This window comes from Syngnathoides biaculeatus, chromosome 10, assembly GCF_019802595.1.
Source record: "Syngnathoides biaculeatus isolate LvHL_M chromosome 10, ASM1980259v1, whole genome shotgun sequence".
NCBI lineage: Eukaryota > Metazoa > Chordata > Actinopteri > Syngnathiformes > Syngnathidae > Syngnathoides > Syngnathoides biaculeatus.
In genome coordinates, this window is record NC_084649.1 from 10,835,671 (window position 1) to 10,850,358 (window position 14,688).

The 14,688-nt window shown below is 41.0% G+C and overlaps 1 protein-coding gene across 1 annotated transcript in view; it reads right to left on the reverse strand.

Moving 5' to 3' along the window:
* LOC133508037 (arf-GAP with coiled-coil, ANK repeat and PH domain-containing protein 3-like) overlaps positions 1–14,296 on the reverse strand; it is a 64,907-nt gene extending 50,611 nt beyond the window's left edge. Inside the window, 1 exon segment of the mRNA XM_061833737.1 lies at positions 13,848–14,296. Coding sequence (XP_061689721.1) covers positions 13,848–13,894 — 47 coding nt within the window. The 5' untranslated portion in view covers positions 13,895–14,296.
* Positions 14,297–14,688: the final 392 nt, after the last annotated feature.

A 14,688-nucleotide genomic window follows, 5' to 3' on the forward strand; every position in this document is an offset into this window, starting at 1 on the left:
TCGACTCACGATGCCTAACCACTACAAACAACAAGTCAAAAATAAAACTTTGACAACTAAAGTGATATTTTAATACATCATCTCTTCTCTTCGTTTGATGGGCTATGCTACAGCATAACGTCTGGTATGTCTTCATGGCAGGAGCATGGCTGCACTGATCGGCATCTGATCGGAAAGGAGCATGCAATGGCGCTCAAGGTTTGGTGCTTTCTGGAACCTTGTCAGCCAATTTATAGACCATGATTTTCAATTGGCTAACTGTGTTTACCTTGTATCTTCACTAGTAACATGGCTTCTACTCTACCTGCTCTGTGCGAAAGATTGTTAAAATCATATCTGTGTTCTGGTATGGAAACATTTTTCCGAGTCGGAGTGCACAGACGCAGTGTCATCATCACAATTTAAATGTATCAAAGCTGTACTTTTTCCTTAGAGTATACAGAGTGTGTGCGTGAAAGTAAAACTATGCATGGTGCAGTGTTGAAAGACAAAATTGATGGGAAGGTCAGGGGGTTGAAAGACTGAAGTGACAGATTTACAAGACAATCGGGGTGGTCTGACAACATAAGTGTGCTGAACTGTGAGCTGCAGTCTGGAACATCGGTATGGAATGTTTATTGTCACGGACAAAGGGCACATATACAGTAAATTTCTGCTGTACAGTCCAGTTTTTAGGACTTTGCATTTTATTCATCAACACTGGGGAATTTGGAAAATTGGATTTTATGACTGTGCGCCAAGTTCGGTCCTCTACTTTTTAAAAATGGAAACGTGTTGAGGCGCCATTTTTTTGGACACATGCCTGATCTTGAATAATATCAAATAATACTATTCATCCAATTTGGTTAAGTGCTTTTCTTCACTGGGGTTGTGTGTGTGCTGGCCCACATCTCAGCTGACCCTAAGTAAGACACAGAGTATACCCTCAACTGGTCCCCAGCCAATCACAGGGCCTCAAATAATACTTAAAGTATACTTTATATATATATATATATATATACCCACAGTAAATGATAACTGATAAAAAGAGAAATTAAAAAAAACATGTAAATTCATTTAGATAATCCATTAGTAATTGTTGTATCGTAATCACCATTCAACACATGCATATTATTTCTAAGGGAATAAAGGAATTTGTGGAGTTCTACCACTTCATAATGTGCAGGATCCAATGCTGAATAAACAAACCAATACATACGGTTCTGTGAAGATTTTAAACGGTTAAACATGAGTGAAAATGTCATGTCTTACATTTGGAATCAATCTCAACAACATTTTCAAATCATGTTTGCTCTCAAAGCCTGGAAGATTCTCTGTCTTGGCACACTCTTATCTGTTCTTGTTTAGACGGAGGGGATCAGCTGTTCTTTCAAATGACACGCTGTCACCTTAAATGGAGCAACAACATTCCAACTATTTCTTTTAATTTGAGAAAACAAAGTGATGGAATCTTGAAATTCCATTGCTGACTAGAGCAAGTTGCAATACCACAGTAGAAGTAGAAGTCGAAGTACAGGGTAACACATTAGAAACTCGAAGTTTTGCTATCTAAATCTACAACTGCAAAATAAACTAATGAGTCTGAAATGTGACTATCCTTGTACAAGTCGATGAACTTAATTTTCCAGCTGTAAGATACAATGATTGTACTTACACAGCACTCCATATTTTATAGACTGAATTCTTGCTCTCTACTCCAAAGTCAACTTCCAGTGGCCGTTACCGTGAAACTTGTTCTTGGTTCACACAGACATGAATCTTAATCTCCTTCCTCCGTGGCCCAGAATCCATCTAACAAAACCTTCTCGTTCATCCAGCAACATTTGGCTAGTCCTATGGGATACACACATTGACTCATTGGTTTTCCTACTATGACTCTGCACTGCATGCACATACCAATGCAACAGTATAATACTTCCTTCCTGCATTCAAGCCATACTGTCCATTACTGACAAGTGACTGGGCCTCAGCTGTTGCGATTTTTACAATTGTATATGATCCCATCATATACAATCAAATTTGCAAACCATCCAACAACTGGAAAGAAGAACCCTCCCAGCCCTTATGAAGAACGACATGTGTGTGACATTGTAAGGGGGGGAAGATAGAGGGTTATGGATCTAAGAAAGTGTGGGACTGCTGACACAACATATGGGAATGTTTTCATTTGGTTACAAGGAATTCCACAGAGATCTGTAGCAAAGATGCAAGCTGGAGAATCCAGCCAAAGGGAACATGACAAGGGAATCCATAAGTTTCTGGAGGCAAAAATCAGAGTCCGTATTATTTGAAAGACTGGATTGTCAATCACGCGTGGTTATGGCGCCACAGTGTTTTTTGGACTGGTGTGGGTCAGGGCTAGTGGGAAGCATGATCAATGATGACACACTTAGGAGTGAGCGGAAATCAAAACCACTTAAAACAACCAGAGGAGGAATATGTTTACTAAAGATAATGTTAGCCAGTCTCCAAGAGACTGCTTTGCCTCCACCACACAGTCAAAGTTGGTGGAGGGAAGGAATACAAATAGATTTCAAATATGAGCAATACAAATGGAAATAGAGATGTGAGTAAAACTGTAGAATTCTGAACTAAACAGCAGAGCTGTAATAAATCTCGTGATAAAAAAAAATGTAAAGTTTGAGGAGCTCCACTGGATTCCAGATGTGAGAGGTCTGTAAGCGAGTAAATCTCACAGCCTCAACCTGACCCTCAATAAGACAGCTGTCTCCTTCATCTACACCAGCTGCATCCTCTTCCTGTCATTGGTGAATTTGTAGCAACCAGCAGTAACCAGCATTAACAGTCTCGACATTGAACACACATAAACAGTTAAATAAAATCCAAAACAAGAGCTGTAGCCAGAAATCTGGCCACTCAGTTTTAATTGACCAGGGTGTGGCAGGTTTACCTCAGCTCTCACGTAGTACTGTATATCAACTGGGATAGCCTCCAAAACTTGTCAGCCAGCACCAGACAATTGGTATAAACATTTGAATTGATCGATGGATGGTCAGCACCCCTACAACCGATGTCTCCAAGGATTACTGGTGGATTTTGTAACGATAATGTAGTCTGCTACGTATACAGTCAAATCTATCGCTGTTAACAAACTGATAACCGATTACATTAGTTTATCGTTCCCAACAATAGTTTTCATACTCATCCATTTAAACTTCTCAAAGCACAGACCCAATTTAATCAAAATCTGTTCACTACTTTCCGAGTTATGAGATCGTTGTTCATTTCTCTTTGCAATGCCTCCCTCCGGCCACGTCACATACTGTAAGCCTCCTCTCCCTGCATGAATTTATAACAGTCGCTCCACAAGAGACACTTAATCTAATCAAACCTTATGAATATCTTTGATGACTAATATCCTTCTTTCAATTTGCAAAGGCAGAATAGCAGCATCTGTGCCAGAATATGAAAAATATGACAAAAGAATGAGAGAGATTACTTCTCTTCCTTCTATTCAGACCAGTTTTTAAGTCTCGGACAACTAAATGACCAGGCAAACATCCACTTCAGTGACAACAATGGTAGAGGCAAAGAGTTTTCGTCATTAAACAACACGCAAATAAGTGTATGCTTATGTGTTTGAGATCTTTTGAAACGGGCTTGTCACAGAACTGTCCCAGAAAGCTAACTGCTTGTCTGAATCCAAGTTGAGGTTTTAAAGGGTTCACTCGCATCAACAAGCCTCAAGATGAAAAAGACCCTTCAAGTTAACTACATAAACACGTTCAGCAAGAGCATCACAAAATTTGTATTCAGGCACAAAACTCTCCCTTTTGTTTGGATTTTAGTACATTCGTATGTACATTGTTCAACCTTGTTTCTGCAGAGTGAGCTTTACCAACAATAACTTTTCACACCAGAAAACTATCACATTTTTAAACATATAACACATTTATGACCTGGGTTGAGTTTTAAAGTGTGACAAACACAAATGCTTCTCAGTTATCAGTTTTCTCAGCATCCAACACATGTAGATACAGTATGTGTCAAGTCCTGAGAGGATTTATTCATGGATGCCTTAACGTGTGACACCCCTGAGAACTGGCCAACACAGATGCATACCACATATCGCACGCCGATTGGTGGCTGCCATTTAACGATTTCCTGGGATGTGAGATCGCTACTGTGAATTTATGAGTTCATAGGTCAGATAGTGCCTGCAGCTTGAGCGGGAAAAACAAGAAGAAAAAGCAGGTCATTCATGACTGATATTTTTACAAAAGGTTAAACTGCCGCAACTTAAACAAAGAGGAAACATTTTCAAAGTTACTCTGTTGCTCAGAAACACAAGTAGTATTGTTCAATTTTTTCGCTCAAACCAGAATAAGGCAGATACCCAAATTGTGAAGTGAATCTACATTTTTGTGAAACTTAACAGAGTGGCGACAGATGTTCCAAGGACTAATCTGTTCAGTTTTGGTGAAGACAGTACTGGGATACTATCGAGGAATGTACTTTCATAAATTTAGCCGGCCAGGGGTTTGACAGGGTTATTGCAAGTCACATGGAACATGCAGTTTTTCTTGTTCAGTACTTTGTGTGAAAGCTAGACATGGGGGTGGGATGAGTAAATCAATGTATGTGCAAAATAAATGGAACTACTGTCCGATGAAACTCTAGTGGTGTGCGTGAGCTCGCATGTTGTATGTCAACCATCCAGTTGATTTAATCAGAGTGTGTGGTTGCCGATAATCCTTTTCATATATGGCTTCCACGCTAAGTCCCCGCTGCAGCACGTGCTTCCGTGTGGCAGGAAAGCTGCTTCGTCGTGGATTCAGTGGAAGTGTCCCCGTGCTGGAATCATATCAAGGTATTGTGTGTCCCATAGGCATGCAAAGAAAATGTAAGGGAAAAAAAATATAAAAATTCAACCCACTCATTGCACATGGATCCATGCAATTGTGCATTCAGGCAGGGTTTCTTTACAGGGCAATGTCTCTCTCTTACTTCTCCCCCTCTCTCTCTTCAAATAAAAGAGATAGTTGAACATTCTGATGTTATCTGATATTTTTGTTCCAATTTCTATAGTGGTTATCTTGTTCTGAGTCACATCAGGGTGTGGAGCCTACGTCAGCTGATTTGGGGCAAAACGACCCCGGACTGGCTGTCACTTAGCAATAATGTGATTGTGAATCATATAGACTCCGGTATTTATACAAGCTAATCAGCAATAGTTTACAATGAAAAAGCCCATCAAAATGAGGAAGTTGACACTGTGTCATCTTTTTCCATTTCAGCCTGTCTCCTGCATCTTCCTCTCTAATGCCAACTGCCCTCATGTGTTCCCTCACAACATCCATCAACCTTCTTTTTGGTCTTCCCCTCGCTCTTTTGCCTGGCAGCTCCATCCTCAGCACCCTTCTACCAATATACTCACTCTCTCGTCTCTGAACATGTCCAATCCATCGAAGTCTGCTCTCTCAAACCTCGTCTCCAAAACGTCCAACTTTGGCTGCCCCTCTAATGAGCTCATTTCTAATCCGATCCAACCTGTTCACTCCTAGCGAAAACCTCAACATCTTCATTTATGCCAGCTCCAGTTCTGCTTCCTATTGTCTCTTCAGTCGAAGCTTCTAATGAGAATTAACCTTCTACCTGCAAATCAATCAATTCTCAGTGACAGGCGTGACATAGTTCCTTTACAAGAAGGATATCGTGTCAGTATACAGTAAATGTAATTTTATTCCTGCTGATGATAAAACCACATTACCTGAGCAGCCTATGTTTTTGATAAATAGCTACTACTGAAATGCAAGCAGGAAATACAAGTTTTGCAGATTGGCATCATCAGTGTACACAATACACAAAAGAGACTAAATATGACACTGTTCTCATCACTTACGGATTTGAAAATGACAATCATAACTTTAGTCACGTTGCCCACCAGGTCATGGAGCAGTGAGTTTCTGGAGAAGGATAATAATCTCACAAATGTGTAAATCAGACGCTTATATAACTATGAGTGTGCATAAACTTGAGAACCTGTCAGAACAAACACAGACTCCTGCTGCCCTCCACTGTGACACATCTCCACAAGTCTTTGAAGTAGCAGGAATGTTTCATGCTCTTGACATGACAGACAGTTCTCCTGCAGTTGTGTGGCGGCCGGCTCGGTGATTTTACCTTTACACGCACAGCCGGGGACTCAGTATTGATGTGCACTACTGAGAGGGGTCTTGATAATTTACAACCGCTGATGCCACCAAAAGGTTAGGAAAGTTCAAGGGTTTAACTGCTAGTTCAAAACTCATTTTTCTTTAAAAGGATGAACTTTCTTAGTAGACAACGCAAAGCTCTTTGACACTTAGAATTGGTTCTTATTTGCAGATCTGGACAGAAAATGTGATTCCACATGGGAATAAGCCAATGTAGCAACTATGCTCTACGGTCAAAGGGCATTTACTGCTTCAGATAGTGAAAATCGAAAACAATAAAGACGCCCTACCCCCACGCATGCACACACACACACACACACACACACCACACACACACACACACACGCTTCTTGGGTAAAACAATTTCCATACTTCTGGAAAGACTTTCAACAAGAGTTGCCTGTGGATGTTTTTATCTATTCCTACTGTGTAGAACATTTGTGATGTCAGAGATTGTTGGCTCATGGTCTTTTGTTCTTCCACACAAAACTCCGTCCCAACTTGCGTTGTACAATGGGCCAGAGTTACATGGGTACAAGGGGAACGAAGGGGTAGAATTCAAGCCTGAAAATCCGTTCGTTAAGATGTGCATCACCAGATTTGTCCATGCAGTGCCCCCTCAATCCATTTTCCGTACCACTTATTCTCACTCAGGTTGCAGGCTTAATCGAGCCTATCCAAGCCGTTGGGATACGCCCTCAACTGGTCGCCAGCCAATTGCAGGCACACAAATATTCACACTTAGATTCACCCCTACAGCCAATTTAGTCTCTAATTAACTGACCGTGCATGTGTTGGGGATGTGGGAGTGCCCGGAGAAAACCCACATAGGCATGAGAGGAACATGCAAACTTCACACAGGCGAAGTTGGATTTTAATCCAAGTCTTTAGAACTGTGAGGCAGATTTAGTAACCAGTCGGCTACTGTGCTGCCCATGCAGCGATGTAACAAAATTGACCACTTATTAATCATTTTCATATTTATATGGGCTAGAGCAGGGGTGCTCAATACATGGATCAGTCGATCGCAAGGCAGTTTTGGTCGATCGCGGGACGGTGCCAAAAAAAAAAAAAAAAAAAAAAAAGACGTCAGCCAGTGTTCCCTCTAAAGTGCGCGCAGGCATAATTGTGCACCACTGATGCAGTCTCTTCGCAGATATTCTGCGTTGTGTGCAAAAAATAATAATCCGATGCAAATTGAAAGTATAACATACAGCTATTTAGTTTGTGGCATTTTGGAATGTGATTCAATGCGTGAAGGATGACTGGTTGTTATATCCAATGGCACAATTCACATACGTACTGTAAAAAAGGAAAAGAAGAAGCCACTGGTTTCTTTTAGGCAGCACACGTACACAGACAAAACAGTGCACAAAAACCTAACTCTGTATTTTAAATCTAGGAGGCAACATAACATTAACCTTAAAAAAAACAGTTTGGGAGCATCATCATCATCATCCCCCCACCTGTCGTCGGTAGCTCGCGACAGGCTGGCTGCTTGTAAAGTAGATCTTGGGGTAGAAAAGTCTGGGCACCCCTGGGCTAGAGAATCACTCCATGGGTTCTGAACACCTGTTTTGAGACAAGTATTATATTGCTATTAAATAATGTGGCCCAGAGGAGTTGTGTCATAGGGGATGTCTTTGGGCACTTGCACAACCTCCCATACGTCACCTTCTTCTTCAGAGCAAACTAGTTGAGACTGAATCAACGGCGCCTCTTCTGGTTACAGCCAAGAAGTGCTTTCGTTTTGCCACACTTGGTTCAAAACACGATTAATCAAAATTCAATCAAGATGAGATTAGAAGAATGTGGCAATATGAAATCAACCACAAACATATTGTGATAATGAAAGAGAGTAAATAAGGTACAAATGAATTGTTAGACCTTGCTATACTTTCAAATCTACATCTCTGTGATGCTACTCCCTGGTGATTGTAGCCAAATGAAGCAGAGTTGATTCATGGTATTTGCCAGATTTATTGGAAGAGCAATTCAGAAAAAATGTAAATTGTAAACCAGAGCCGTGCATTGTCAAATCATCTTTAACATAAGCACATATATCATCCGTGTTGATGTCTTCCTGTTAAAGCATGTGTTTGTGTAAGAACATGTCCCAGGCGAGGTTTATCGTGGGAGGAATTTTGAGAAAATGTAGAATTGCTAAAGAGAACGGTGCAATGTCAAATCATTTATATATATCATCAGTGTTGAGGTCTTGCTGTAAAAGCACATGCTTGTGGAAGAACACAATAGTGGTGGTGGTTGGGATTGAGTGAACTTAATGTGAGTGGTCTGGAATCCTTAATGTTTGCTGATGTCTATTTTGAGCAGGTTCTAAGGGTCAATGGGGGATTTTAAAGTATTTATTTTCCTGAAAGAGTTTCAAGCAGACGAGGACAGTGTGTGAAAAGACAATTCATTCTTCTGTCACTTCATCAAGTTACACTTTCCAGACTCCAGCACAGTGGTGGGAGACAACGTTCCCGCCTCTCGCCTACAATTTTCACATTTCGGGCAGCTGACCCACCGTACAGCATTATCTCAGACAGGTGAAGAGATGATATGCACGATTAAAAGCCATGACGCAAGTAATCCAGACGCTTGTGCAAAAGCATGGCGCCAGACAGATACCCAGAGCATCATCGGGAGGGCACTTTAATCTGCCAATAAATAGACAAGCTTTTAAAGTGATGTTGGGAAGTTAAATCTGTGGTGGCTGCACAGCGCATCAAAATCTTTTCAGTAAATCATGAATCCCCTTTATTGGTTTATTCACATTAGATTTTCAATCAAATTGAGGAAAAAGAACTCTAAATTCTCCATAACAATTGCTGAAACACACGGAAGATGGAAAAGTAGACTCACTCAAATATGCAAGATGTGCTCCAGTCGTGGTCAAAAAGAAAAAAAAAGAGAGAATATAAGACACTAGAGTTGCAAAAACTCAGTTTGACTTACAGCCAAGCAAGATGTTGTAACTAAGATTTACGCACATGTGACGTCAGTAAATCTGATGACACTTCAGGATTGCTTGTGAGATTTCAGCATCCCTCACAAGATGTCAATTGTGTCTGTAGGATTGACTTAGCAAAATTTGTTTTCTTTTTTTGATTTGCTGTTTTGTGCTTTTAAAAAAAATATGATTGTAGGGATAAATGCTAATATGTGATTGCGATAATAGAAGGGAAATTTTAATTTATGTAGGAAAGCAGTTTGAAAATCTTTGTCTTGGCTGTTCAGTACAATAAGTTAATAGCCATAACTTTTATGGCACCGAAAATTTGTTATTAACCATTTCCTGTGTAATTGATGATGGTGGCAAGAGGAAAGTTGACATTTTCAGGTATTTCTTAACTTCCAAATATTTTAGGATTAAAAAAATTTAGAGGTTGGCAAACGCCTCAGAAGACATTATGTTCTGCCTTGGAGGTTCACTCGATTTAAGATTATATGAATAATTTCATAATGCATGTCAGCATCCTGATCTCTACTGAGAAATAAAGAAAGATACATTACTCGTCAACACAAATGATCAAGCAGCTTCCCGCTCACAATCCAGCACTTATCAATAAGATCAAATTAAATTTGAAATAGCAAAAAAAAGCACATTTGGCAAAAATCACATGAATTTCAAATTATACCATAAGAAACAAAATGTTACATTTCAAAAACCTACAGGTGCAAAAAATATTTCTTTCTTTTGTTATCAAACCTTTCTGCCAGCCAGTACTGGCTTTTTAAATACACCCAGACAGATTGTGACCGCTCATCCTTTTTTTCTCGCACGTAACCATAGCAACCACTCTAGGAGGCAAAAGGAACCCTTACGGGAACAACACGACATCATCTTCCAAGCCTGCTTTGCTTTGAGAAACACGAGACCCTTCTGCACAAGAATATCCCTTCTGTGCATTTATTTATCATGAGCCTGGCGAAATAACATTCAACTTGGCTTGAATGTGTTTTAACTACCCGAAACCCAAGGAGATGAGATTATATGCCATCAAGCAGGTTGGACAACTTTCATTTGGAGATATGAGGGAGAACAGTGAAATACTTTGTGTTCCTCCACAATAAGAAGTATGCGTGGCTCTTGTTTAGGAAGTTAAATGTATTGAAATTATTTTCTAACAGTGCAAAATATTTTTTTTCCTGAATCTGACATGTTTTGAATGAGGACACTGCGATCTGTCATTTGTCAGATCGTGCCCCAATAACACATTTGTTCATGTGTCATATTCTGAATGCGGGTGAGCTGCTCAACTTGTTTGGAGGACGTCCTGCAGCGTGAATGAAGAGGAAGCAACACGGTCGGTGTCCTTAGTTCTGTTACTGTGCAGCTGTGTATATGGGGAATTGGGATAAATATTTCCGAAGGTCATGTTCAGAAAATCTGGAGAAATCACTGCATGTAAGTGCCAAGGCTGAAAACCAGCAATGAATGCCCGTGACCTTCGATCCCTCAGGGAGCACTGCATCAAAAACTGACATCGATGTGTAAAGGATATCACCACATGGGCTCAGGAACACTTCAGAAAAACAATGTCAGTACATACAGTTCAGGCCAACTTTCATAAGTGCAACCTAAAACTCCACTATGCAGGGCAAAAACCATTTATCAACAACATACAGAAACTCCGCCGGCTTCTCTGGGCCCAAGCGCATCTAAATTTGACAAATGCAAAGTGGAAAAGTTTTATGTGGTCTGACGAGTCCACATTTCAAATTGTTTTGGGAAATTGTGAACATTATCTCCTCTGAGCTAAAGAGGACAAGAACCATTTGAACTGTTATGGACGCAAAGTTCAAAAGTCAGCATCTGTGATGGTATGTATGGGGCTGTATTAGTGCCGATGGCATGGGTAACTTACGCATCTGTGAAGGCACAATTAATGCTGAAAGGTAGATACAGATTTTGAAGCAGCATATGCTGCCATCTAAGTAATATTTGTTACAACAGCGTGGCTTTGGTGTAAGAGTGTGAGTACTGGGTACTATCATTTTTTTCCCCCAAGAAAGGCTTTTGGGCACACCTTGGTGCAGATCCAGCAGGTGGTTATCACATCTGTTAATTTGGACAGATTTGACGACAATTTCAATAAACTTGGCTGAAGGACATCTTTCATCAATTATTGCCCATCAAAAGGAAACTCTTTCCAACAGAAATGGAAAAAAAATGAACCAAACTCTGCCCAAGGGAAGCTGAAACAATGAGCCTGCCTCTGAGGAATCAGATGACAACCTCCTTGTACAACCAAGTACGCCAGCTTTATCTCTACACTATTGTGGTGAATGAACACAGCAGGTGAGTACTGCACAGATGAGGCAGGACAATGGCCCAAAGAGGATGGTAAAACCGAGGAAGAGAATAAACAAAGGAATCTGTGTTACAGATGCTCAGCATACCTTAAATACCCTTTCATGCACACTCAGTCGTGCAAAAACGCAGAAGCTGCACAAGTTGAGACCTGCTGGGAGTGGGTGTGAAGGACCTGCTTTAGCACTGGCCGTGGGAGGACACACAAAAATGACTCTCATGCTGCTTTTCTAAAATGACACAACAACCACAGCCTAAAGTGGGTCCCTCCAATAAAGACCAATACGCGGCATGACTTGAAACATTCCAACCTGCCTCAGTCACCTGTCGTGGTGAAGAATCCTTTTGAATTGCATGAGTCCGACCTGATGCATGCAAGGATCATTTGATTGTTCCAACATGTTGAAGGAGGATTTGATAAATCTAATCCACGTATTGGTTAATGTGACAATGCATTTAATTCAAGCCAGCTGATCTATGAATTCAGCAGAGGTCATACAAGTAGACAAAAAAAAACCAGCCTCAAAGAGTAAATTGCTTATTTTCTGTGATAATGTTTACCACTAACTAACAAATAGGACTGCTGCATCACACGGTACAATACCAACATGCCTCAAGTCAACTCAACTTGAAGTGATCGGTTTTCCATTTCAAAACTGAAGCATGAGAAAAACTAAAAAAAAAAACAACGCAATGAATGCATCAGTCGGAATGAGACCCACATGATGGTCTCCTGTATTTACTTCTCAGCATGTGGCTGTTGGCCATGGTTAGGAGACAAATTTAATTCGAGAGTGGTCTGTAGGGAGCAACAAACCAGGGCACTTTTACAAAGTGGAGACACTGGAGTGTTATAATCCTGCATCAAAAGCAACAAAATGAGATAATTTTACAGTGACGAATCTGCTCTACCATGCAGCGACCAGCAGTGGTTTGCATAAGCCATTTGGATTGGTTTGGTGCACTTGGAAGCCCAGATGCTAGAAATATAGTACCTGGTTGTACTTGATTTTCCTACTGGAAAAATCATCAAAAGTAAGTGGACAGTTGTCCAGTCAAGTTGGCAAACAAATTAGCAAAGACACCCACAAAATATAGTTGAAGAGTTGGGACAATCTCAAAATCTTGAAAAAAAAAACCCCCAAAACAAATAAAATAAAGAATTGCAACAAAGTTTTTTTCCCCCCTTGGTAAAAGCTTATCTGAATTTTTTAACAGTTATATGTACGATAACAATCAACAGAGATTCAAATTATGAGTTGCAGCAAAACCACTGGCCAACGGTCTTCAACTCGTGACAATTATTTGCTCAACCCCTCACACTGCCCAAGAATTGGGCAAGGCAGAGACTCCAGCTCACCACAAGCATGAACAGCGTAAGTGCCATAAAAAAAATGGATGGATGCTTAAGGCAGCCTTGCATTAAAAGTCAGACCGCTGAGTTGCAACTACACGTTGTTGTCTGCCACAGTTATTTGCAAGTATCCATTACATGTTGGGTGTAAATGACAGGCCAGCCATCATTTTGGCCCACGTTACATTATGACCTCATTTTTAACCAAGAGTCATTGTCTCCTCAGCGTAGAACAACATTTTCAAAACAGGAGTCTGCATGGTAACATGGGAGAATGTTGGAAGGTGTTGCTCAAATCCGAGCCCGTTCTCTGCCTCTTCCTGTAAGGCTGTGACCTTTTGTCCTCACAATCCATCAAAGAGTTTGCTCTGAGCTCCCACACACCATCCTCTGATCGGGGTCATCTGTTAATAGGAACATGCACATGGAAGCAAACTAAGCGGGAAGAAACTCATCAGCGACAGACGCTGACACAATGGAACTAATTCCATTTCCATTGATTTTCAAGAAGCAGGCTGGCGGCACGTGGACGGAGCGCAGCCATCACTACACTCCCTCTCCACCAGTGGGGAAAAAAGGGGGGCAAGCATCTGGATGTATGCCGTGAAACGTGTTCTGTCTCCCCGCAGAGAGGACCCTCACCTTCCCGCCGATTGCTTGGCCAGCCAGGACACAAATGCAGCTGCGAGAACATCTTTGTAAACGTTGACAGTGAGGTATGAAAGGCCCTTGTCTTTCACACACAAACACACGTTGTAACACGAAGGCCACATAAATCAATGATGTGAACCAGCCCGATCAATTCATGAAGTAACGCGCCCACGAGCAAAATGGATCCTGCCCGGGCTGAACGTGGCACATTCATTTCTCGTCTTTTCATTCTTCCGCCCGTGTTGGAATACAAATTCGTCAGTCAGTCACATACGTAGCGCACAGATACATTCGGTCGGCGTCTGGAGCGTAAAAGAAGGCGTGCCGTTTAGCGCAGCTTTCCTACCTGAACCGGGGAGAATCCTTGATACATTCTTCGAAGTCCACTGTCATTTTTGCGTCTTTGTCGTGTATTCCTTCCTCAACGTGTCAGTGTCATCGCCCGCGGCGGCCTGTCGCAAATAACCGAGGGGATGGACGCTGACTGGTCGTGTCTCTGACTGAGCCGAGTGCGCGGTGACTGAATTACTACAACCAGGGTGGGAGGGAGCAAAAGGACCCAACACTGACTGGCTGGAGGGGGGAACGAAGATGGAACGGGAGAGCGCCGACTAGCGACCAACCACCGGAACTGCTGTCGACGGGACGTTGCCATCAACCCAATAGTAACAGCCTTGCTCAATCCATACACCGGCTTTCACTTAATTCAAAACACAAATCGAATTCGCAATAGTCAAAACATGAACACGACATACAGTACATTAAAAAAATGGCAATGAACAAGTGTTTTTGCCAAATTTTTTGTTTTTACTTTTCAAGGTCTTTCCACTTTCTGTACAGTTAAGTGGTCTTTCATTTTTAAGTACAGTAACATACATTTGCAACAGTTACATAACTGCAATTTCACTTAGCTTTTATATGCAATACATTGGACCATATACCTGTATATAAATACAGTTTTTGTTTTTTCAATATTTAAAACAAGTGTTCATTTAAACTGCATAATGTTACAGTGGCTTACAATAACAAACACTATACAACAAATGTATTTTGGGAATAAACAGATTTCCTTGTTTTTGTCTCTCTTAAGCCTACTTCACACCTGTATTGTATTTGGAACAGGTACTGTTGCTCGTAAATGTCATTTTTAATCATCTATGTAAGCTTCCTCGAAACAGAGCACAAGA